The sequence below is a fragment of the Geotrypetes seraphini genome, chromosome 2, assembly GCF_902459505.1.
Source record: "Geotrypetes seraphini chromosome 2, aGeoSer1.1, whole genome shotgun sequence".
NCBI classification, from domain to species: Eukaryota; Metazoa; Chordata; class Amphibia; order Gymnophiona; family Dermophiidae; genus Geotrypetes; species Geotrypetes seraphini.
The window spans coordinates 223,056,992-223,079,988 of NC_047085.1; the positions used below are offsets into that span (position 1 = coordinate 223,056,992).

Below are 22,997 nucleotides of genomic sequence, written 5' to 3' on the forward strand. Positions count from 1 at the left end.
GTGACTAAATATAATGAAGTTGCTGTTAAAAAAAAAAAAAAAGGAGGGGAGGGATCTAGAGGAGTGAAGTAAAATTCTCATCTCTTTATGGCGTAAGCCAGAAATGGCAAATAAGAAAATACTGTACAATAGGCATTTTCAGAAGATGGTGATGTAGAGCTTGCCTTGCCAGTGGGGGGAAGTATGTTGTCTAGCTTGCAGAAGGATGGGAAATCAGTAGCTACTTTATGTGTAACAGTGTGACATAGCAGCACAACAAAGCAAATGCTGTAAATGCATGACAGCAACGTGATGCTGCATGGCAATACACTTGAATAAGCCTTGAAAAAACCCGTTGGGTGAAACATGTCGGCATAAATGTCCCTACAAGTTGACCACTAAAGATTAAAAGCTAAGTACTTAAAAATGGTTGCTAAAATGTTTAAAAATAATTTAAAAAATTTATATATAAGTGTGACCCGGTGAAGATATGATGCGTGAAGCCGGATACAGTGAAAAAATTTTGAGTATCACGGTGGCACCTCTGAGGGTTGGTGAATACCAAGAAAGATTGAGATAAGTGTGAGCCTACTATAAGGGATGTAGAGGAGACGTCCTTGTCTTATGTATATAGTTACCATTTTGCTTGCACAAAAGTTTATAATATAATTGTATAGTGCAATCCTTCAATTCACCGTATTTTCTTAGACAGTCAACAACACCTGATGCAGACATTGTGCTGAAACAAAATGCTGTTGGGCCAGTTAATAAAGATCTTGCTATTTTGACTTTTTGTGCCTTAGTTCTTTACTATCTTTGCTTTGTGCTGTCCTTGTGGTTTTCTGTGGAGGTCTTTCCTTCTCTGTTTTGTTGCTTAAAAACAACAAAAGCAAAAGAGATGAATGAATAATTTCTGTATATAGTTTCAATTAGGTTGAAATAGTATAATTTTGTTTCTTATTTTAAAAATGATTACACATCAAAACAGTAACCAAGTTGTCAGGTTCTCTCTCAATTCATTTGAAGTATTAAAAATAAAAGTGCGACCATTAGGGAGCAATTTTTAAAAATTGAAATTGCTACTTATTCTATACTAGGCTGCCTAAAGACCAATAGATGAGGGCTGGCCAGGTTGTTCAGTGGTGGTACTGACATTTTGGGAGGAGAGGCCTATAACTATTAGGCTGGTGGGAAGACTATGGGTTTTCAGTATTGATGTTCCTTGTGGCTACACTTTTTTGAAACCGGTAAATTATTTAAATCACAAATTATTTTACTCAGTTGGTATTTGCATTACAGTACTTCCCCAAAATTTGCGGGGGTTTTGTTCCAGGAACACCCGCAAATTAAAAGAAATGGCAAATGCAGTTTTGCATCTGTCAAAATGCAGGAGAGGGCAGCTGGGGTGCTGGCAGGTGCAGAAAATCATTCGCAGTATGTTCCAACTGCTTCTTCCTGTTACTAAAGTCAGGCTACACCAATCAGGAGCTGCTTTGACACGCAGCTCCTGATTGGTGTAGCCTGATTTTAGTACAGGAAGAGGCGGTCAGAACATACAGCGAATTACTGAGTCCGCGATTCACGAACCACAAATTCGCAGGGGAACACTGTACCAAGGAAACTGACATCTTATAAAGTATTTGCATGAGATTGTGTACATTGGTATCCATGCCTGTCTGGTCCGATTTGTTGAGTCCTGAGAAAGGTGCCTCTGTGCCAAAATGCAGATCTGCATAGAGTCTAATTATTTAAACAGCTTTTTAACCTTGAGTTGGAATTGTAAGGGTCCTCACTTACTTTTTTATGCTTGTAGAAGACTATGGATGCAGCATTCAGAGCCTTAAGGAGAAGAAATGTTAGTAGTTATTTACTGATGACACTAAATACCAGACCTTGATGCCACACTAGTTGTGTTAAAGAAGAAACTACAGTTTAAGGCCCCCTAAGGATTTTTTTTTTATAACAGTGAAGGAAGGTGTGGTGAGGTGAGGTGAGGCGGTGCTAGGTGGCATGGCATAAAAATATTGGCTTCTGGTACTATAATCCAATAAAGGCTACAATACCTTAAGGCAGGGGTGCCCACACTTTTTGGGCTTGTGAGCTACTTTTAAAATGACCAAGTCAAAATGATCTACCAACAATAAAATTTTAAAAAAACACAAAGCACACTGTACGCATAGAAAATGTTAATTATCATTCCTATTCCGGGGTTTTTTCAAAGAGGTCAAGGCAGATGACTCTATGCACTGTCACTTCAGTAACAACCATACAAAAATAGACAAATATAACCCCTCCCTTTTTACTAAACCACAATAGCAGTTTTTAGTGCAGGGAGATGCGCTGAATGTCCAGCGCTATTCTTGACGCTCATAGGCTCCGTGCGCTAAAAACCGCTATTGCGGTTTAGTAAAAGGAGGCCATAGTGCAAAATATACACAGCAGATATAAATTCAGACACATTTTGATCACTAAATTTAAAATAAAATCATTTTTCCTACCTTTGTTGTCTGGTGATTTCATGAGTCTCTGGTTGCACTTTCTTCTTCTGACTGTGCATCCAATCTTTCTTCCCTTCTTTCAGCCTGTATGCTTCCTCTCCTCCAGACCTCATTCCCTCCCCCAACTTTTACTTCCTCTATCCCTGCCCTTTCTTTCTCCCTGCTCCCTTTCTTTTTTTTCTGTTTCCCTTCTTTCCTTCTGTCTCCCTGCCTGCCCCCTTTCTTTCTTTCTTCCTGCCCTCCCCCAAGCCACTGCCGCCGCCATCTGGGAACAGGCTCCCAAGCTGCTGCCACCATCGGGTAACAGGCCCCAAAGCCGCCGCCGCCCCAAGCTCTCCCTGCTTCGGGCCGACCAGTCTTCCTCTCCCTGACGTCAATTCTGCCGTCGGAGAGGAAGTTCCGGCCCAGCCAGGCAGCAATTGGCTGGCCCGAACTTCCTCTCCGACAGCAGAATTGACGTCGGGGAGAGGAAGGCTGATCGGCCCGGTAGATCGCCAAGGCAAAGTGAGCCTATCACGGAGCCCAGGATGGACTCCGCGATCGACTCACTTTGCCTTGGTGATCTACCGGTCGATCGCGATCGACCTATTGGGCACCCCTGCCTTAAGGGGCTGGAGACTGCTAAAACAAAAGAAAAGTAAATTAACAAAACACTACTGATCAGGACTAAAATAGTGTTTGAATTCCTTAAAAGCTTCACAGTCCAATTTCTACCTAAGCCAGCCCCACAGCAGCAGATCTTTTACTGTTTTCTCTGCCATACATCAAAACTGTAGAACTTAATACTGGCAAAAGAACAGAATCATCCTACTAAACATTCAGAAAACAGGTCAAAGGCTGGCTTTTCTTTCAAACCTATAACCTTCAAATGAAAGTCTAAGATTTTGCCCTTTTCCTTTCTCTCTTTCCTTACTTTGTTCCCTTTTAGTTACTTGTTTATGTGATTGCAAACTGCTTTGCTGCATTTTGTTGTATTAGCAGGATATCAAGCCTATCTAAAATTAAATTACATCTTTCTAGATTTTGGGGGTTTCAGCAAATCTTCCTTTCCATTCTGATAGAAACTTTCTGACAAGTATCTAAAATGACTGGCCAACTGTTCCAAGCCATGTTGTCATTTGTGACAATTTTTCCAATAATGCTATGTTTAGGGAGAGCCAAAGACTTGAATGTGTTTTAAGAAGCATCAAAACACTGTAAACTTAAAGATTTTTCATTTTACAAAACTAGAAGAAAAAACATTAGAAAACAATAATGACTAACTTTTATAACATATTAAAAACACAAGTTGAGAAGGATACAGCAACAGGAAAGAGCACTGTAAGCTTCAAAGAGATGAGTGGCAATGTCTAGCCTTTTGGAATCTACAGCCTGCTGATTGTTGACCATTGCCAATCTGTGCAAATTTGGAAGAACAACTACAAAACAAACAAAAGAACTCCATAAAATATAAATTTACATACATTTGAAAAAAATATCTTCTCTTAGTTTTTTACCCCTCATATCATGCTTCTATAAAATCTGTTTCCTATTGAGTAGATTTGGATCATTATAAATGCCAAATTATGTGTTTTAGCAAAAGCAGTTCACCATTTACTATTTATGGGAAGTAGCTAGAAAAATGGCTCCTCAAATATTTTTAGTGATACTAGATATACAGTTAAGCTGTTTATTACAATCTGATTGTTTTAATCCATTTCCACAGAGCTTCTTACCTTACTCCTATCCATCTTGCCTTTATCAGGGAATCATACAATGTCATTAGTATGCTCTCACATTGCCCCACAACTTCATGTGTACAGAGATGAAATGCTAGAGTCATCTTACATGACTATAAATGCAAGTTGTTAACCTTCTGACTAGCTGCTTATATGAGAGGCAGCTAAAAAGTTCTCAGCCCAACCAACAAAGCTGGGGCAGTCTCCATCGAGGGCTATACACTTACTCCAACGATTTTCCACTTTTTTCATTACATATTTTTCCAACAGAACGAAAAAAATGAGAATCAATGGACTAAGAGTACAGCCCTCGATTTTAAAAGGTGCTGCCATAAGAATAGCACTGGGTTTGGCCTTTTGCAGTATTTTCTCAAAGTTATTAGCATTTTTTCTGCTGAATCCACAACCAATATTCTCCCTGTATACAGTGATTTGAATTTATATTTAGTTTGTCATTTCATACTATGGTATATATAAAGCAGATTATGCCAGTCAAACCAGGAGAGCTGAATAAATAAGCAATTAAGACTATGAATAGCCTATGAAGGGTGGTAACATTAACCGCATTTATATTTGATATACTAAACATAGCCTACATCTTGTACACTTTGGTTGGGATTCATTAACCTGCCTGATCGGGCCTGATCCGGGCAGGTCCGATGAATTCAGGAACAAAAAATATGCAGATGGGGCGATCGGAGGAACGCCCCCATCTGCCTGGACGGATTTCTCTATAGTGATTCCCGCGCATGCGCAGACCATCTGTAGATGGTCTGCGCATGCCCGTCTGAGACGCAACCTTTTTTTTTTTTTAACTTACAAACTTTTTTTTGTTAGTTTTTAGCTCTGTGAGCCCTTGGTTTTAACTGCTTTAAACCTGTGGGTTAAAACCACGGGCTCGCTGGGCGGGGAAGGGCAGGAGAGCTTCTGGGAAGGGCAGGAAAACAGCAATGAGGCAGGAGACCTTTAGGGAAGGGCAGGAGAATGGCGATGCGGCAGGAGAGCTTCAGGAAAGGGCAGGAGAACGGCGATGCGGCAAGAGAGATTCGGGGAAGATCGAGGCAGAGCAGGGCAGCATTCGGGGCGAGCAGGCAGGAGAGATTGCAGGGCAGAGAGGAGGGCTTCCAGTCAGAAAGACATTTTCGACTGGTCCCCAGCAGTCGCTTCTTCAGGTGATCGGCCAGCCCAGTCGCATTGGAAATTTGGTGTTGTGAATCGCGTCCCAGCCTACTTTGCATGTGTTTCACCTCATTTGCATGCACAGATTCGAAGCGGATCGCAGGAGAGGTAAGTGAATCAGGCTGGATGGAAATTTGATAGTAAAGGGGTCACAAACCGATCGGTACACGATCGGTTTGCTTTGTGAATCTAGCCCTTTGTCTGCAGTTTCTTCTTGTTTTTAGTCAGATAATTAAGCCAGTCAGGCAATTATTCAAACGTGAAAATGCAATCATCAATTATGCAGGAAAAACCTTGTTAAACAATGAATAGTATTTAAAGTAAGCAATCTGTAAACAGTATTGAGCATATCAATTAGATTAAGCACTTTGAATATTCTGGGCAAAAGAAAACAGTCAATTAAAGTTACTTAAGTCAGTGTAGCAGCTGTATAGTAGTAGTAGTAGTAAAGAGAGCAGGTGCAATGGCCACGGGTCAATCAAAAAAGGACAGTTATCAAGGTTTAGGAACCTTTATGCGGAAAATTTATAAGTCTGATGCAGAATCAAGGTAGAAGTCTCATTTCAAGTTTCAAGCGTGGGCGGTTGTAGAAGGGTTATGAAGCTCCAGGAATTCCTCCACTTTCACCGCATCAGTGAAATCCTTGGTGACTTTTCTAAACGTGCTCCAAGGTCTTTTAATTGAGATCAGTAAGTCAGCAATTTTTTTCGGGCTTCGGTAGTGCGCTTGCAGAGATCAGGCAAAAAACCCGAGGTATTGCCTTCTAACTTGATGGGAGCATTCATTTTGGCTCTCTGCATAATTTGAATAACTTGCGGATATCTTAATACTTTAAAGATTATCGGGTGCGGGTATCTCACAGTCTTACAGCAGGTGTGCGATGGACCTGTTCCACCTCTAAGGCTCTATCAAACGTAATACCCAGCACCTTAGGGATGAGATTCTCAAAATACTTGATAATATCAGTACCTTCCTGACCCTCAGGGATTCCCAGTAGTTGAAGGTTATTCCTTCTCACCCGGTTGCTTAAGTCTTCAAAGCCCTGTTCAAGTGTGGATAGTTTATTCATTTGCTTTTGTAAGATTTTTGTGTTTTCCTCTGCCATAGTTGTTTTGGTCTCGAGGTCAGTTACTTTAAATTTGAATTGTTGAACCTCTGTGGTAAGGTCAGTGAGTTTTCCATCAAGATCTGCTATGTCTTCTTTGGTGTCGTTATTTCTTTCAGTGCACATAGTTATACTAAAATTTCCATGTTAGTACAGTTTTCAGGTATCAGAAGTGGATTTTTAGACAGAATATTAGACAGAGTATGAAGCTCCGGCTTGTGCTGCTTACTCGACTTATTAGTGGCCATCGTTTAGCCTAATAAGCGGTGTGAATGTAGTGAGACTATTGATCTCTCAGCTGTTTTTGTTTCTCAGGAAATTAAATCGCCGATGTTTCTCTTTTTCAAATTGGTAACTGGCTGTGAGGGGAGCAATTGAATTAAACTGCCATCGTCTTCAAGTTCTAAAATCAGAACTCCCATACTTTTAAGTCCAATTTAGATGTATGGTGCTAAACATCCAAAATCAGCTGTAAGAAAATGCCTATATTCAAAAGGCAAACCACCATATGTCTAGTAACATAATAAATGACGGCAGATAAAGACGTGAATGGTCCATCCAGTCTACCCATTAGTTATAGCCATTAAAAATACATGATTAAATTAACTTGTCTCTTCTTTGATATTTCTGTAAAGTCCATCTGGGCCATAGACTGTAAAGTCCTAGAATCCAAATGCTGAAGTTGCCGTCCAAACTCACTCCAGCCTATCCAACCATCCTATTTGCAGGATACCTACCATAACATCCTCATGTTCCAAGTTAATGGAGTTCCCATTGATGCCCTCCCCAGCCCATCCTACACCAAATCACCACATATGGGACACAGACCGTGCAAGTCAGTCCAGTACAGGCCTTAGTTCTTTAATTTACATCCTTAGTTTTCTAATTAGAGATCCTCTATGTTTATCCCATGCTTTTTTGAATTCCATCACCGTTTCCCTTTCCACCATTTCCCTTGGAAGGGCATTCCAAGCATCTACCACCCTCTCTGTGAATAATTATTTACTAACATTGCTCCTGAGTCTTCCTCCCTGCAACCTCAAATTACACCCTCTAGTTTTACCATTTTCTTTTCTCTGGAAAATATTTGGTTCTATATTAATATCTTTCAAGTATTTAAATGTCTGTATCATATCTTCCCTGTCCCTCCAGAGTATACATATTTAGGTCTTCCAGTCTCTTCTCATACTTCTTTTGGCTCAAACTCCTTACCATTTTCATCACCTTTCCCTGGACCGCTTCAAGTCTTTTTATATCCTTCACCAGTTATGGCCTCCAGAACTGAACACAATACTCCTAGTGTGGCCTCACCAATGACCTATATAGGGGCATCAACACCTCCCTTCTTCTGCTAGATATTCTTCTTTCTATACAGCCTAGCATCCTTCTGGCTACAGTCACCGCCTTATCACACTCTTTAGATGCCTTTAGATCTTCAGACACAATCACCCCAAGGCCCCTCTCTCCATCAGTGCTTATCAGCCTATCACCTCCCAGCACATATGGTTCCCTCGGATTTCTACCCCCCAAATGAATCACTCTGTACTTCTTCGCATTGAATTTTAGTTGCTAGACATTAGACCATTCTTCTAACATTTACAGATCTTTTTTAATATATTCCACTTCCTCCGGGGTGTCCACTCTGTTACAAATCTTGGTATCATTCACAAAAAGGTTAACCTTACCTTCAGCAATGTCATTCACAAACATATTGAACAGAATCCTCTATCTGGACGTCCAGGCTATTGGGACGCCCAGACCGCCAGGACATCTATCTTTATATCACATTTTTGACAAAAATTTTGGGTGGGCTAGTGAACAATAGAGAGTTGTAGCAAGTCCCATAAGCCACTCTAACCACTACATTTATGGTGGAACATGCGAGGCCGTCAACCCTCCACCCCAAACCCTACTCTACTGCCATATAGGTGCCACCTGCAGCCATAAGGGCTATTCGGATTGTAGACAAGTAGATATAATAGATTTGGGGGGGGGGGATTACCATAACCTATATGGCAATTCTGGTGAGATGTTTATCTGGCACCCTTTATGTGAAGTTCACAGCAGCGCCTGTAAGGTGCCCCACTTCTCTGTTGCCATGGCTGGATGACCAGTCCATTACAGGACTGGCCCCTCCCATGTTCAAATGGTCATGTTCTGAGCATTTGTCAGAAAAGGACCCAACACAGTACGTGTTTTGAATGTAAATATCTTCCTCAGGGGTCCTGAGAATGTCTGGGGCGACCACAGAATCAATCCAACCCTGGCAGAGAATGGAACAGTGAGGAGAAACCAATACCTAGAGCAAGGAGGAGCATTTAAAACACAGTGCTACCTTCAATTTTACGTTGCTTCTTAAGATTTAATTCACTTACATTGACACATTGAACCTGACGTCCTCATTGATTCTGCAGTTCTTGTTGTTCTTTGGTTGCTTCATTATCAACTGCAGAAGAGTTGGATTTTCCTTTGCTGTTAGAAAATACAGTACTTCTTTACAGAAAGGGTGGTAAGTGCATGGAATAGTCTCCCAATGGAGGTGGTGGAGATGAAGATTGTATCTGAATTCAAGATAGCATGGGATTGGCATGTGAGATCTCTTAGGGAGAGGAGGAGATAGTGGATGTTGTGGATGGGCAGACTGGATTGGCCATTTGGCATTTACTTGCTGTCATGTTTCTATGGAGCAAGTACTTAAAGAGAACTGTTACTCAATTGTTACATTTTCTAAAGAATCTAAAGACAAGCTTGAGGATTTGGACTAAAAGAATACTGAACATGGGAAGCAAGTTATTTGCTTAGAATCACAGGTGTCTGGATTACAGTCGGTTTATATAGCAGTAATTAAGGATAGTATTCAACTGCATTTTAAAGTTGAAGCCATAGAGAATGCTGTGAGGGCCAGGAACATACGTAAGATTCTGTCTTTTGAGATCTATGTATTTCAAATGTTTTGAATATTCTATATGCCGATCAAACTGAGATTGCTAAATGTTATTTTTCTAAACTTGTCAAGATACCAAGAAGCTGAGAGTGTGTCTGATGCTTTGGCATCCCCCGATAGTTTGGATTTGACAACATTTTTTAAAGATTTGCAAGATATGATTGCTGATTAAGGCTACCTTTTTAGTTACAATTGAATCTATAAGTTTAATGTTTTGAAGGCCTTTTTTAGTAATAAGGGATTTATATTTTGCAGCTAAAATTTTCCTAGATGTTGCTCATGCAACACAGATAACAGGTATCTTTATTGATATTAAAATCACAAGTGTGAACCACAGGTGCTTCATTTTATATAAAATTTTCTTATAAATGTCTAAGGCCCCCTTTTATCAAGCCGCGTTAGGGTTTTTTTTTTATCACCACCTGCTGCAGTAAAAGCTCCAATACTCATAGAATTACTATGAGCATCAGAACTTTTACCACAGCGGAAAGAGATAAAATCCCAAACATGGCTTGATAACAGGGGGCCTAATTTCTTATTAGAACAAGCAATGTATTGTTTTATATCAGTGTATTGCAAACTGTGTGACGTGGCACACTAGTGTGCCTCCTGAGATTTCAGGTGTGCTGCGGCACACTGGGGAGGAGGAGAGGCGGCAGCTGACTGCTTCCAGCTCTGTTCAGTAGCCGGTTCAGAATTCACTGCCACAATGCTGGGAATGTTTTCTCAACGCTGATCTTTGGGCTGCCGGTCAGACTCCCCTGTCTGACTATGCCTCCGCCCCTGCGGACCACTGGATGCACACCAGGATAGGGGGAGGCGAGAAAATGCAGCCAGAACACTGGAGGACACCGCTGAGCCCCCTAAACGTGCCAGTCTGCGCTGAACCTCTGCTTAACAGACAGCGAGCCAACTTCAGGGACGGCCCTGAGCTCCAAGAAATCCTATGCAGACTGGCTAACAGGTACCCAAAAAGGGATCGGCCTGTTGGCTACACAACCGGTCTGTGAATTCACAAGCAGGCAGAGCCTCCAAATCGCCTTGAACACGAAAATTCCCACAAAGAGGACAAACTATGTCACATTAAAACAACAAAATGAAGCGAGCAGAACACACAGAGCAGTAGCCATGCGTGCAGAAGGAAGGCTGCTAGAGGTTACTATACTGAGCTGTGAAGTATACTGGAGGCAGAGTGAAAAATCCAAAGTGGATTCTGCAGTCCATGCGGAAAATAACTCTGTAGTCTAGAACAGTGTTCTTCAACCTTTTTACACCAATGGACCAGCGGAAATTTAAAGAATTATTTAATGGACCGGCAAACTACTAAGACTGAAATAAAAAAACAAAACATCTCCGCCCCATCCCCGCAAACCTTCTGATCCCACAAGCCTCACAAATAGTTATGATTTTATATTGAACATATTTTATTAAAGTATAAAAAGAAACAATATTCTGTACTATTGTCATTTATAAATACAAATAATACAGAGCAAGGATCAACAAAACCCCTGTCTCCCCTTCCCTTCACATATATCTACTATCAAGAAAACTGAATAAGCCAAATTATTACAGAATGGTACACAAAAATATCATGCTAACAGAATACCGCAGTCACACATGACAGGAATAGTGTTAGGGGAGTGTAACTAGGACAACTGCCCCTTGGTCAGAGAGAGCCCTAAGCCAGCTGGAAGCTAAAGAAGCACTGCCTGGGCTGTGCAGTCCCCAGCTCTAGCAGGATGCATATTTCAAATCTGATATATTCTAATCACAAAATAGAAATAAAATTATTTTTTCTACATTTTGTCATCTCTGGTTTCTGCTTTCATCGTCTTTTCACTTTCTTCCTTCCAGCGTCTGCCCTCTGTCTCTTCAGTACAGCACCTGCCCCTTCCATCCACTGTCTGCCCTCTCCCCCTTCCATATGGTATCTGCCTTCTTTCTATGCCCCTCTCCCCTTTCCATCCAGCTTGCACCTCCTCTTTCCTATTTACATGATTCATTCTGCTCTCTTCATTTTTATCTCTCCTACACCAGATCTAGCATCTTTGTCCCTCTCTCCTTATTTCTCTTCTGACCCCCTTCCCAGTATCAATCTCTCTCTACTTTCTCATTCCTTTGTGTCTTCCCTTTCCCTCATCTGATCTCTCCATTCCATCCTGACCCCTTCCCCTCCTCTAATCTCCCTGCCAGCTGTTTCCTTCCTATTTTCCTCCTCCCCTGTCCAGTAGTGCCCCTTCTCCCTTCCCTCCTCCCTTTATCCAATAGTAACTCTCTTCCCTTCCCTTTCCCTCCTCCCCTGTCCAGCAGTACCCCTTCTCCCTTCCCTCCTCCCCCTTATCCAATAGTAACTCTCTTCCCTTCTCCTCCTCCTCCCCTGTCCAGGAGTACCTTCTCCCTTCCCTCCTTCCCTCTCCAGCAAATTTTTCTTCTCTCTAGCCTAGTGGAAGCTCTGTGTACTTTTAACTTCGCTAGAAAGCTTCCGCTAGCAGTAGTTTAGATGCGGTTTCATCAGGCAGCCTCGGGGCCTTTGCTAGGCCGGCCCGCTTCAATGATGTGAGGCGGACCGACCTAGCAAAGGCCTCGAGGCTGCCTCATGAAATCACGGCTAAACTACTGCAAGCGGTAGCTGTGTGCTGAAATTAAAAGCACACAGAGCTGCTGCTGCTGGTCTGGGAATTGGGAGACAAGATAAAGGCAGGAAGCAGCAAAGGCAGGAGGCATAAGCAGCAGGAATCTCAGCAATGGAATCCAGGCGAAGGCAGAACGCATATGCAGCAGGAGTTCCGGCATATGCGACAGCAACAGGAAGTTGCAAGTCAGCTGGCAACGGAGACTCTCTTTCTGCCCAGTGTGCAGTTTGTGGAGGGGACCCGAATCCTTTGCGGACTGGCACTAGTCCACGGACCGGCGAATGAAAAACATTGGTCTAGAATGTCTCACCTATTGCACTGGAAAAATAGGTTTATTTATTTTAGTTTTGTGAGGCTTCACCAATGGGAGAAAGGGAGAGCTGTGACTGGCTGAGGCTAAAAAAAAAAAAAAAAAAAAAAGGAATCAACATTTTCAAGTTCATTATCTGAGGTACTGTAGATGTCCAATGAAAAACTCTTCCAACTTCTTACTCTCCTCTGCCGGCAAGACTTCCTTTCACTGACAAGTTTAACTTATTTCTCAATTTATAACTCCCCATCTCTCACAGGTTTGGATCATTTTCCTGCTCTGCCTGATTCCAGGCACATTCCTGTTTTCTGGTCTGTCTTCCCATCCCCTGCACTCCAGCACTTTTCTTGGTACTCAACCTTCAGGCCAATGGCAACCCCTGTCTATTAAGCTTCTCTGTCACATGCTTACTTTGAGCCCTGGAAGCCCAGCAATAATCAGAGCTTCAAATCTCAGAGATTATATACAGGTTAAGAGAACATGTTCCAGCAGCAGTTCCATTTCATGTTCTCTGGTTCTTAAGTCTGGCCGCATTAGGGGAAACCTTTTAATATTTTTATTTCTTAGATTATTTTGCACACAGTTCTTTACATCATATTTTTGGAACTCATGTTGAGTGTCCTAGGCTTGCCAGGGCCGGAATAAAGGGTAGGTCCAGTAGGCATGGGTCTAGGGCCCAAAATGGTCAGGAGGGCCCGCCACTGCTGCTTTCCTTAACCAGTGGCAGTAAACTTTAAATCAGGTATGTCCGTCCTTCCTTCCTTCTGTGCCTCCTTCTGGTGGGTGTTTAGCTGCTGGCCAGCTCCCTTGCTGCCTGCAGCGGATTTTCTGCTCAAAGCCACAGGTGTCGACTCCTCATGCAATCCGTGGCTGCGTCGGAAGCGTTCCCTCTGTCACGACGTCAGAGAGAAGGCTTCCAACACAGCCGCGGATCACACAAGGAGCTGATGCCTGCAGCTTTGAGCAGAAAAAACGCTACAGGCAGCAAAGGAGCTGGCCAGCAGCTAAACACTCACCAAAGGGAGAAAAAGAAGAAATGCTGCTGCTGCACAAGGAATGGGGGAGGGGAGAAATGCTGCTGCACAGGGAAAGGGGAAGGGAAAGAAATGCTGCTGCTGCACAAAGAAGGGGGGAGGGGAGAAATGCTGCTGTTGCACAGGGAAGATGGGAGAAATGCTGCTGTTGCACAGGGAAGATGGGAGAAATGCTGCTGTTGCACAGGGAAGATGGGAAAAATGCTGCTGTTGCACAGGGAAGATGGGAGAAATGCTGCTGTTGCACAGGGAAGATGGGAGAAATGCTGCTGTTGCACAGGGAAGATGGGAGAAATGCTGCTGTTGCACAGGGAAGATGGGAGAAATGCTGCTGTTGCACAGGGAAGATGGGAGAAATGCTGCTGTTGCACAGGGAAGATGGGAGAAATGCTGCTGTTGCACAGGGAAGATGGGAGAAATGCTGCTGTTGCACAGGGAAGATGGGAGAAATGCTGCTGTTGCACAGGGAAGATGGGAGAAATGCTGCTGTTGCACAGGGAAGATGGGAGAAATGCTGCTGCTGCTGCACAGGGAAGATGGGAGAAATGCTGCTGCTGCTGCACAGGGAAGATGGGAGAAATGCTGCTGTTGCACAGGGAAGATGGGAGAAATGCTGCTGCTGCTGCACAGGAAAGGGGGGATAAATGCTGCTGCTGCTGCACAGGGAATGGAGAAATGCTGCTGCTGCACGGTGAAGGTGGGGGGGGGAGAAATGCTACTACTGCAGGAGAGAGGGAAGGAGGGAGAAGGAAAAGGGAGAGGAATGAGAGAGGCCAAATTCATGGGAGAGAGGGAAAGGAAAGGAGATACTAGATCATAGAGGGGGAGGGAGAGATGCCAGGGCATGGGGGAGGAAGGAGACAGATGCCAGACCAGGATAAAGGAAGGAAGGAGGGAGGGAGGGAGGGAGAGAGAGAGAGTTCAAGTTTCATTAAAATTTTGATGTATCGCAACATCATAAATTCAAAGTGATTTACAATTAAAAACGGGGTCTCAATTACTAACTATGACATACAAACATTACAGATTTATACATAAGGAAAGTGGGGAGAACTACAATAAGCATAGTAAAGTAAACAAGAAAGGTAAGTACAATGGGGGGGGCAGTAAGAATTTTAAAAGTGTAAGTAAAAAAAAAAAAGGAAGGAGAGGAGATGCCAGATAATGGAGGGGGAGGGGAGTTGGAGGGAGAGGAGAGATGCCAGGGCATGGGGGGAGGGAAGGGAAACTAAAGAGACAAATGCCAGACCAGAGGGAAAGCAGGGAGAGGAAGTGCCATGGCATGGGGAGAGGGAAGGGAAGGAGATAGAGATGCCAGACCATGGGATGGAATGGGAAGGAAGGAAGGATGGAAAGGAGAAGGGAGATGCCAGAGCATAGGGGAGGGGTGGAGACAGAAAAATGGAGAGGGGGTGAAGCTGAAATGAATCGTGTACAAAAGAGAGAAGGGGCACAGGATAGACAGTTTATGGAAGGAGCATAGAAAGAGGGAAGGTACCATGGAATGGGGAGAGGGCAGACAGTGGATTGAAGAGGCTGATGCTGCATGGAAGACAGAGGACAGATCCTGGCTAGAAAGAAGAGAGTGAAGCCAAGATGATTAAAGCAGAAACGACAAAAGGTAGAAAAAAGATTTTTTTGTTGCTTTAGAATAAAATTGTATTGTAGTTGTATTGATAAAACTTTTATAAACAGAAAATAAGGTAATCATTTTATTGGACTAATTTTAATATATTTTTTTCTAACTTTTAGAGACCAAAACCCCCTTTCTCAGGTAAGGACAGTATAATGTAACAGCAGTATACTATATTGACCTGAAGGAAGCTATAACCTCTGAAAGTTAATTGAAAAATGGATTAGTCCAATAAAATGGTATATTCTTATTTTCAATTTTGTTTTATTTCTATTTGTTAATTTGTAAAGTGGCAATTGTTTGTCAGTTTCTTCAAATTTATACCTGCTATATTTATATTTTGCAAACTATTGGGGGGCTATGTGTCATTGTTTCTGTTGTGTTTCACTGTATATGGTTTGGCTCTTGGTGGTTCAGTTTAACCTTTATCTACATACTGGGTGAGGGTATATCTGTGTTCTGTGTGTATGAAAGACATGGTTTTCTGTTAGCGTTGACTAGCCTTATTTGGTGAAATGCTCTGGGCACCTTGAATAAACCTGATTTGAATCTCCTTATTTTCTGCCGATCTTCCTTTGTTTCATGTTGGATTCTTTGGTGGACTGCTTGCCTTGTTGTTTCGTTACAAGTTAACATACATGGAGTGGAACATAAAGAGGAGTTATAGATTTGGTTGTTTATCCATTCATATGGGTTACAGTTGGTTGACATAAGAGTGAGGCAGTTGAGAGGTGTTTTAAACTTGGTTATTAATGTAGACTTATACAATATTTTGGATAGTATTACTGCTTTACAATATATTTGAACACTTTTTATATGTATGGAAAGGGTTCAGAGTTAAAGTTCTGGGTAAGTAGGTGGGAAGGGAAGGAAGGGGAATTTGTTCAGAGATGTTTGGGGGTTGCATAGAAGAAAAACTGTGCACTGGTATGCTAATCTTTGTTTGTTTTGAATTTAATAAAAGAAAGAAATACAAGTGGAAATAAAGAAGTAAATAAGAAAACAGATAAATGGGGGCGGGGCATGGGTGGGGCAGGGCCAGGGGGGGCCAAGTGTACTTGCGTACCTAGGGGTCCTCGAAGAATTAATCTAGACCTGTATGGAGCCTCCTCCTATGGAAGGCAAAGCACATTGGGAATGACAAAGGTGTTAGACTAAAGTACTGAGGACCTGTAAAGTGTAACAGTGAAATGTGGCAGTCAATTTTCACTACAGCATAAAAGGAAGTTTAAACCCAGCTGTTGAAGCTGCCGTGATTTGAAGTGGAGCTCTGAAAGTAAAAACCTTGGCTTGCAGTGTCTGTGAAAATAAAAGTTTTTTTCTCTTTCTGTTTGAAAGCAGCCCATAAGAACCAATCTGGACTCTTGCTAAAAGAACTTTGCTTAATGAAGATGATGTTACCAGGAGGTCCAACTGAGTAATTCTGATGTATTGAGATATAAGGATTGTAGATTCTTGGGATTCTGAAGGGTTCTGCAGTTCATTACAACAGGATAATTCTGAGAGGCAGAACCCTGCTCCTTTGAGCAGTGTGCCACAAGTTCAAAGGCAGCATTTTCAGGTTTTATTTCTTGCCAATGAAAGAGTGGTGAAAGTTTGGGGAAAATGTAATACTTACCACTTGCCTAAATTCTAGAGGCCTCTTTGAGAGGGCCATAGTTGGGCCATAGCCTAAATAAAATGCTTAAAGCAGAGTATCCTGTTCCAGGAGGGTGTGAAGCGCAGAGGAATAGTGGACTGTGCAATCCCTGTCCCAGGCAAATGCTCTTGAATTGATTTTTATTGTCCTGAACATTACTGGTTTAACATTTTCTTTTTTTTTTTCTCTTTTGAGTTAACTGATATGGGCAAGTACCGAAATTGAAAGAGAGGGTTTTGAATCATAATAATAGTCAAAGGCACAGTGCAAACTAAAGAGGGACTGTGATTAAAAGCCCTCTAGAAAATAAAAATACAGTGAAGAAAGAACTGTAGGAACTGCTTAAAAATATGTTGATTTTTCATGTATAATAAACACTGTCCCACTGAATAAAACAGAGAGCAAGTTGGACCTTTTTTCTGGGCACACTAAAACTCCACTAGCCTCAAAAGACAACCGTTCGGTCTATTTTACCTGTGTCCAAACCCTAGGCTGAGCTGTCGCTCTGCCTACACCCAGTCACAGTATATAAAAACACAAAGAGTCAGCTTTTCTTCTGTTCTTATAGAAAACAGCTTAGCAAATTGATCTAAATCAAAAACTGTGAAGTAAAAATGAGGATAGCAATTCCTTCAGACATTTTTATAAATGGTAGTGGTGGGGGGAGAGAAAAATGTCAGGTAGGAACTGATGTGCCTTTCAGTGCAAGTGCGTGCCATAAGTATAGCAAAGGGAACAGAAAGACCCCTCATTTCTTCTGCTCACATCACCTTGTTTGCAAACTTTGTCCCTTCTCCTACAAGTAGTTTATATTAAAAAAAAAAAAAAAAAGTCTGTCCTTTTGCTGGTAAAACACTATCAATGGATACACTGGCAGATGCCAGGTAAACAGAATGTTCTTCTCTGATGCTCTTCCTAGCATCTATACTGGGTTTAACCTGAAGAGCAAATAAGATCACAGGAGTAGCTGCTGCCCCTCTGTTCCTAGACAGACTGCCTTCCTGGGTAATTCAAGTGACTGTCTCTTCCATTGCAAATGCTCAGCACTGGATAGCAGGGACTGCCACATCAGAAGCAGCCTCTTTCCTCCCCCCCAACTCTAGTCTGTTTGTGCACGATGTCTTTAGAGTAAGCCTATCCAGTTGGACTTGGGATATGGAATATCCAACTAGGCAGCAGTCAGTAAATTAGAGCTATTTTTAAACTGATCCTGATGAGTACTAAGATCAAAGCAGCACTGGAGCAGCATACCTATTATGTCTCCAGAGAGCAGCCATTTCAGTGAAACTCTAACTCCCACTGTATCTCCTGGTCCTGTGTAGTACGTGAACGACTTAAACAAAATTTAAAAAAAACGAAAAGCTGATAGGCTGCAAAAAGAACACTTTTTAAACTTCTGCGCAAAGCCCAATGGGCCACCATATAGCCATTAGTATTCTGTGGATACAAGCATCAAGAGAAAGCCCACTGTCGAGAACTGCTGTCAATGCTAAACCCATATAATATCTACAGAGCAAGAAGGAAGTATTTATACATAAATTATGTAACTTACATTCATCTCTGAATCTGGGTTCAGTATTAGGTCCAACTCTTCCAAATGTTTTTATTATTTCAGTGTGCAAAGAATGCTGGTCTTGATACTGTGGGTCTTCCAAAAATGAAGCCAGTTGCATCTTCACTCTTTCCAATAACTTAAAATCCAAAAAATATTCACAAGTAATTACACAAAAAGAAAAAAAATATATAATATGCATATCAATCCATTAGTCTCTCATATAAAGATGTTGTTATTGTTATAAAGATGTAGTTTGTTAAACACCATCTAATTTGACAAGTATTTCAAACAAAACTGAAATTCTACATACATTCTTCTTCTTTAAAGCAAATAAATTTATCTGACAAAGGACATGCTGATACATATTACTTGAAGTGGAACCAAGAGGCCTGCAAATTACTTTGGCTATAGGGTTCTTTTTCTATTGCAAATAAGATACTCAGAAGATTGTCCATAATTCTGATGGCAATGCTGTATTATGTTCAAATCTGTTTTATTAAGCAATAACAACAGGAAGTACAACAGCAGTAGAAAACATGGTATTCAATGTCACCCAACAACAACCACGGAGGACTGGACTCTGATGTCCCCCACGATCGAACACCACCCCCACCCCACAGAGAGAACCCCCCCTCCACCCCACCCCCTAATGAACATACAACTCTCAAGCAGGGAACATCAATGGTAAGGAGATGCACGGACTCACAGGTGGAGTCTGTTCAATATACGGCTACGACTTTCAGGGGTCAAAATATTCAAATACGGAGTCCAAGTGTGAACAAAGTCTCTGCTCCGGCGATGAGAAGAACAAGCTAAACAGGCCTCCCAGCCCATAAGTTCGTGAAGTCGATTCCTCCAATGCCAAAAGGAGGGGGGCTCAGGAGAAAGCCAGCAACATAAAATACATTTCTTCCCCAAAATAAAACATTTACTTAGAAATAATTTTTCAGAAGAAGTATACATGGACAGGAAAGAGAATTGGGCAAACAACATAGAAAGCACTGAGACTGGCACAGGTGTCTGCAACAAGCCCTTTAAAAAGGAGGCCAGCGCCTTCCAAAAGGCCTGAATCCCCTTGCAGCTCCAAATACCATGAAAGTAAGAATTGACCTCCACCGAACAGCGGATGCATAACTGAGTGCCAATACAACCCATATAGTAAGCCTGACTTTGGGAAGCATAGGCCCGCAGGACAGTGCGAAAGTGACATTCACGTAATTCAGCATTATGTACCAAGCCCGCAGTACGTTTCAGGATTTGTAACAAAAAATTGTCCCCCAAGTCCCTGCCCAAGTCCCGCTGCCAAGCCTCCAAAATACCAGGAAAAACCCTAGGTGGGCGAAGAGCCATGATCTGGCAATGAAAAAAAGAAATAGAGACCCTAGTATCAGGATCAGCTGTCAAAAAAGTACAGAGCCGGGTCCCAAAATCCCCCTGCAAGGTACTCCCCGGGAGGGAAGCCACATAATGGCTAAGTTGACAATAGGCAAAAGGAAGGCCAAGCTCAGGAACCCCCCTCCCCGCTAACTCAGCACAAGAAAGGAGAGACCCATCATCCTGCAGAACATGCCTCAACTGCTCCACCCCCCCGAGCCCTCCAGCGACCAAAAACGGAGGGTCCAACCCCCGGAGGGAAAGCTAAGTTCCCCACCAATGGCAAAAGGGCACTAGTATGGGAGTCCTGATTCCACAACCGAAGGGTCTGATGCCACACTGTCCACAAAGACCAAAACAGAAGGCTACGCTTACAGGGTCTCGGCAATTTAGATAAAGGGGCATGAAGGAGATACAAAAGATGGAGAGGATAGAAATGATCCCGCTCCAGAGAAAGATCCGTATAGAAAGAGGTGCCCAACACCCAATCACTAACATGATGCAGCAAGCAAGCCTGGTTATAAACCCTGATGTCGGGCACCCCCAAACCTCCCCCGGAGGCAGGCCCCACCAACATGGACCATTTCAGTTTAGGTCTCCGCCCTCCCCAACAGAACCGGGACAACATGGAGGTGAGGGATCGAATATCCTTCTGCAACAAAGAAAGGGGAAGAGTCTGGAGAACGTAAAGCCACTTTGGGAACACAACCATACGGAATAAATGAATTCTACCCAACAGAGACAGCGGCAGCACCTGCCATTTGGCCAATAACAGTTTAGTGTCGGCAAGAAGTTTATCGATGTTAAGGCGATACAGTTGGGCTACATCCATAGTCAGCCGGATCCCCAAGTATCGAAAAGAGGAGTCAGCCCAGCGCAACGGAAAACGATCCCCCCCAAACTGCTGAAGGTGAGCCGAGGAAGCCAGAGCCTCAGACTTCGCGAAGTTCAAGGCAAAGCCGGAGAAATCCCCATATTCCCGAAGGCTCTCCAGCAACACGGGCAAGGAACACTGCGGGTCCGTTAAAAAGACCAAGAGATCATCCGCAAACGCCGCAAGTTTAAAATGTGATTCTCCCAGTGCCAATCCCCGAATATCCGCGTTAGCCTGAAGCTCACGAAGTAGAGGATCTAAAGAAAGCATGAACAAAAGCGGCGACAGGGGGCAGCCCTGGCGAGTCCCTCGATGAATATTAAAAAAGCCCGAATAAGTCCCATTAACCAAAATCCGCGCAACGGGATCACTATACAACGACTGGATTGCACCAAAAAAGAAAGGGCCCAAACCGTACGTCCTAAGCACCGCAAAGAGGTAACCCCACCGCACTTTATCAAAAGCCTTCTCGGCGTCAAAACTAATAAGCATGGAGGGGCTACCGTCCTGTCCCACCCGTTCCAGAGCCAACAAGATACGCCGGATATTCTTAGCTACCGGGCGATCCCGTACAAACCCCACCTGTGAGTCCGAGATCACCGAGGGCAAGATGCGCGCCAGGCGGGTAGCCAGAATTTTTGCTAAAAGCTTCGCCTCGTAGTTCAACAAAGAAATAGGACGGTACGATTCAGGTAAAAGAGGGTCCTTACCGGGCTTCGGGAGAACTATAATAGATGCCAAATTCACGTAACGAGGAAGAAAGCCCTTAGCAACACTCAGATTATAAACTTCAGCCAGCACCGGCGCTATCTCCGTCACCAACAATTTATAGAACTCACTCCGATACCCATCCGGGCCCGGCGCCTTTCCTAACGGACTGACCCCTATCGCCCACTCTACCTCCTCTGCAGTAAAGGGAAGATCCAAAGCGGCAGCATCCCGCTGAGAAAAAAAAGGCAAATCGAGGCTGTCAAGATAAAGTTGCCCATCCAAAAGCTCAGAACCGGAATCTGTATACACCTCAGCAAAAAACGCCCGCAACAGCTCACAGATCTCCTCCGGCCGATGATGCAGCACCCCAGAAAAGTCCCGAAGAGCAGAGACGCTCTCAGGTCCGCCCCGTGGATGCGCCAGCGGGCCAACAATCTGCTACTCTTATTCGCAAACCGAAATAAATGAAACTTAAAGTACGCCCGCGTCCGCATAGCCCGAGATGCAATAATTCATTCAGTTCCTGTTGGACCTCCAAAAGCTGCGTGCGAAGTAGGAAGGAGGGTGCCCTGCTATAGTGACGTCGCAACACAGTCGCCTTCCGCTCCAAAGCCAGAACCGTCCTATACTTAAGCTTTGACTCCCGGGCCACAAAAGCAATGACATCCCCCCGTAAAACAGCCTTAGCCGTCTCCCAATAGAGAATTGGATCATCGCAATGCTGCAGATTATTGTGTTGAAAATCATGCCAGCGCTGTACCAAAAACTCTTGAAAACGAGTATCCCTATACAAATAACACGGAAACCGCCAGGGCCCTCTAGGGAGCGGAGAATCGCCCCAGGTCCACCGAAATCCCACCCAAGCGTGGTCAGATATTTCAATGGGGCCCATATCAACCCCCAATACCCGGGGAAGCAGTGCGCGAGAAATGAGGATAAAATCAATTCGGGAAAGTGTCCCGTGCGCCCTGGATAAGTGGGAGTAATCCCTCTCCAAAGGGTGTAGCACCTGCCACACATCAAGCAACCCCAGGGTAGATTCCAGGAGCTGGGCACCCGTATAAAGTTTGGAGGTCTCTCTGCCCGAAGAAGCAGAGTGATCTAACTTAGGATCCGGTACCTCATTGAAGTCCCCGCCCACCAGCATCGGAACGTCACCAAACTGCAAGAGTTGATTGCAAAGCCCCCGAAAAAACCTGGCCGAGGGATTGTTAGGAGCATAGACATTGCAGACATTGCAGAGCAAAAGGGGACGATTATCGAGCAACACTAAGGCAACGATGTAACACCCACTAGGTCGCGGAGCACTCTCTGGGTTTGAAGACGAAGACCCTTACGGATCAAAATAATAACACCTCCCTTTCCCCCAACTGCGGGCGCCCCCAAATGGGAACCCACCCACCAGGTACAGAGCTTAGCATGTTCCGCTAAGAATAAACGGGTCTCCTGTAAAAAGGCAATGGAGGTTTTAGAACGATTCAAACGCTGCAAAATTTTAGAGCGCTTAATAGGGGAGTGGATCCCCCCAACATTCCAAGAAGTTAAAGTGTATTCCAGAGTAGTCCACATAGTAGAAAAATAGAACAAAGAGAAGAAACCAGTAAAGTACCAGAGGAGCGTCCCAGCCACCACTCCTCCAGTATCGAGCATCCTCCAGCCCCAAGAAGCGAGCCATACCCCTGCCACCAATCCAATCCCAGACCACACAACCCCCCCACCCTACCCCCACAAGATTCCACAAGTAACCCAACCGCAGAATCCCTGAGACCCTGCTCGACCTCCCCCTCCCCCCAACCACTCCCCTCTACAAG

General features: G+C 43.5%; 1 protein-coding gene across 9 annotated transcripts in view; it reads right to left on the reverse strand.

The window, feature by feature from the left end:
* The window catches only part of RELCH (RAB11 binding and LisH domain, coiled-coil and HEAT repeat containing), a 403,047-nt gene that overhangs the window by 41,034 nt on the left and 339,016 nt on the right, over window positions 1-22,997 (reverse strand). For all 9 annotated transcript variants that reach the window (XM_033934993.1, XM_033934995.1, XM_033934997.1 and 6 more), the window contains 2 exons: window positions 18,225-18,363; window positions 3,779-3,895 (listed from right to left, as the gene is read on the reverse strand). In XM_033934993.1, coding sequence (XP_033790884.1) covers window positions 3,779-3,895; window positions 18,225-18,363 — 256 coding nt within the window. The remainder of the gene's footprint in view (window positions 1-3,778; window positions 3,896-18,224; window positions 18,364-22,997) is intronic.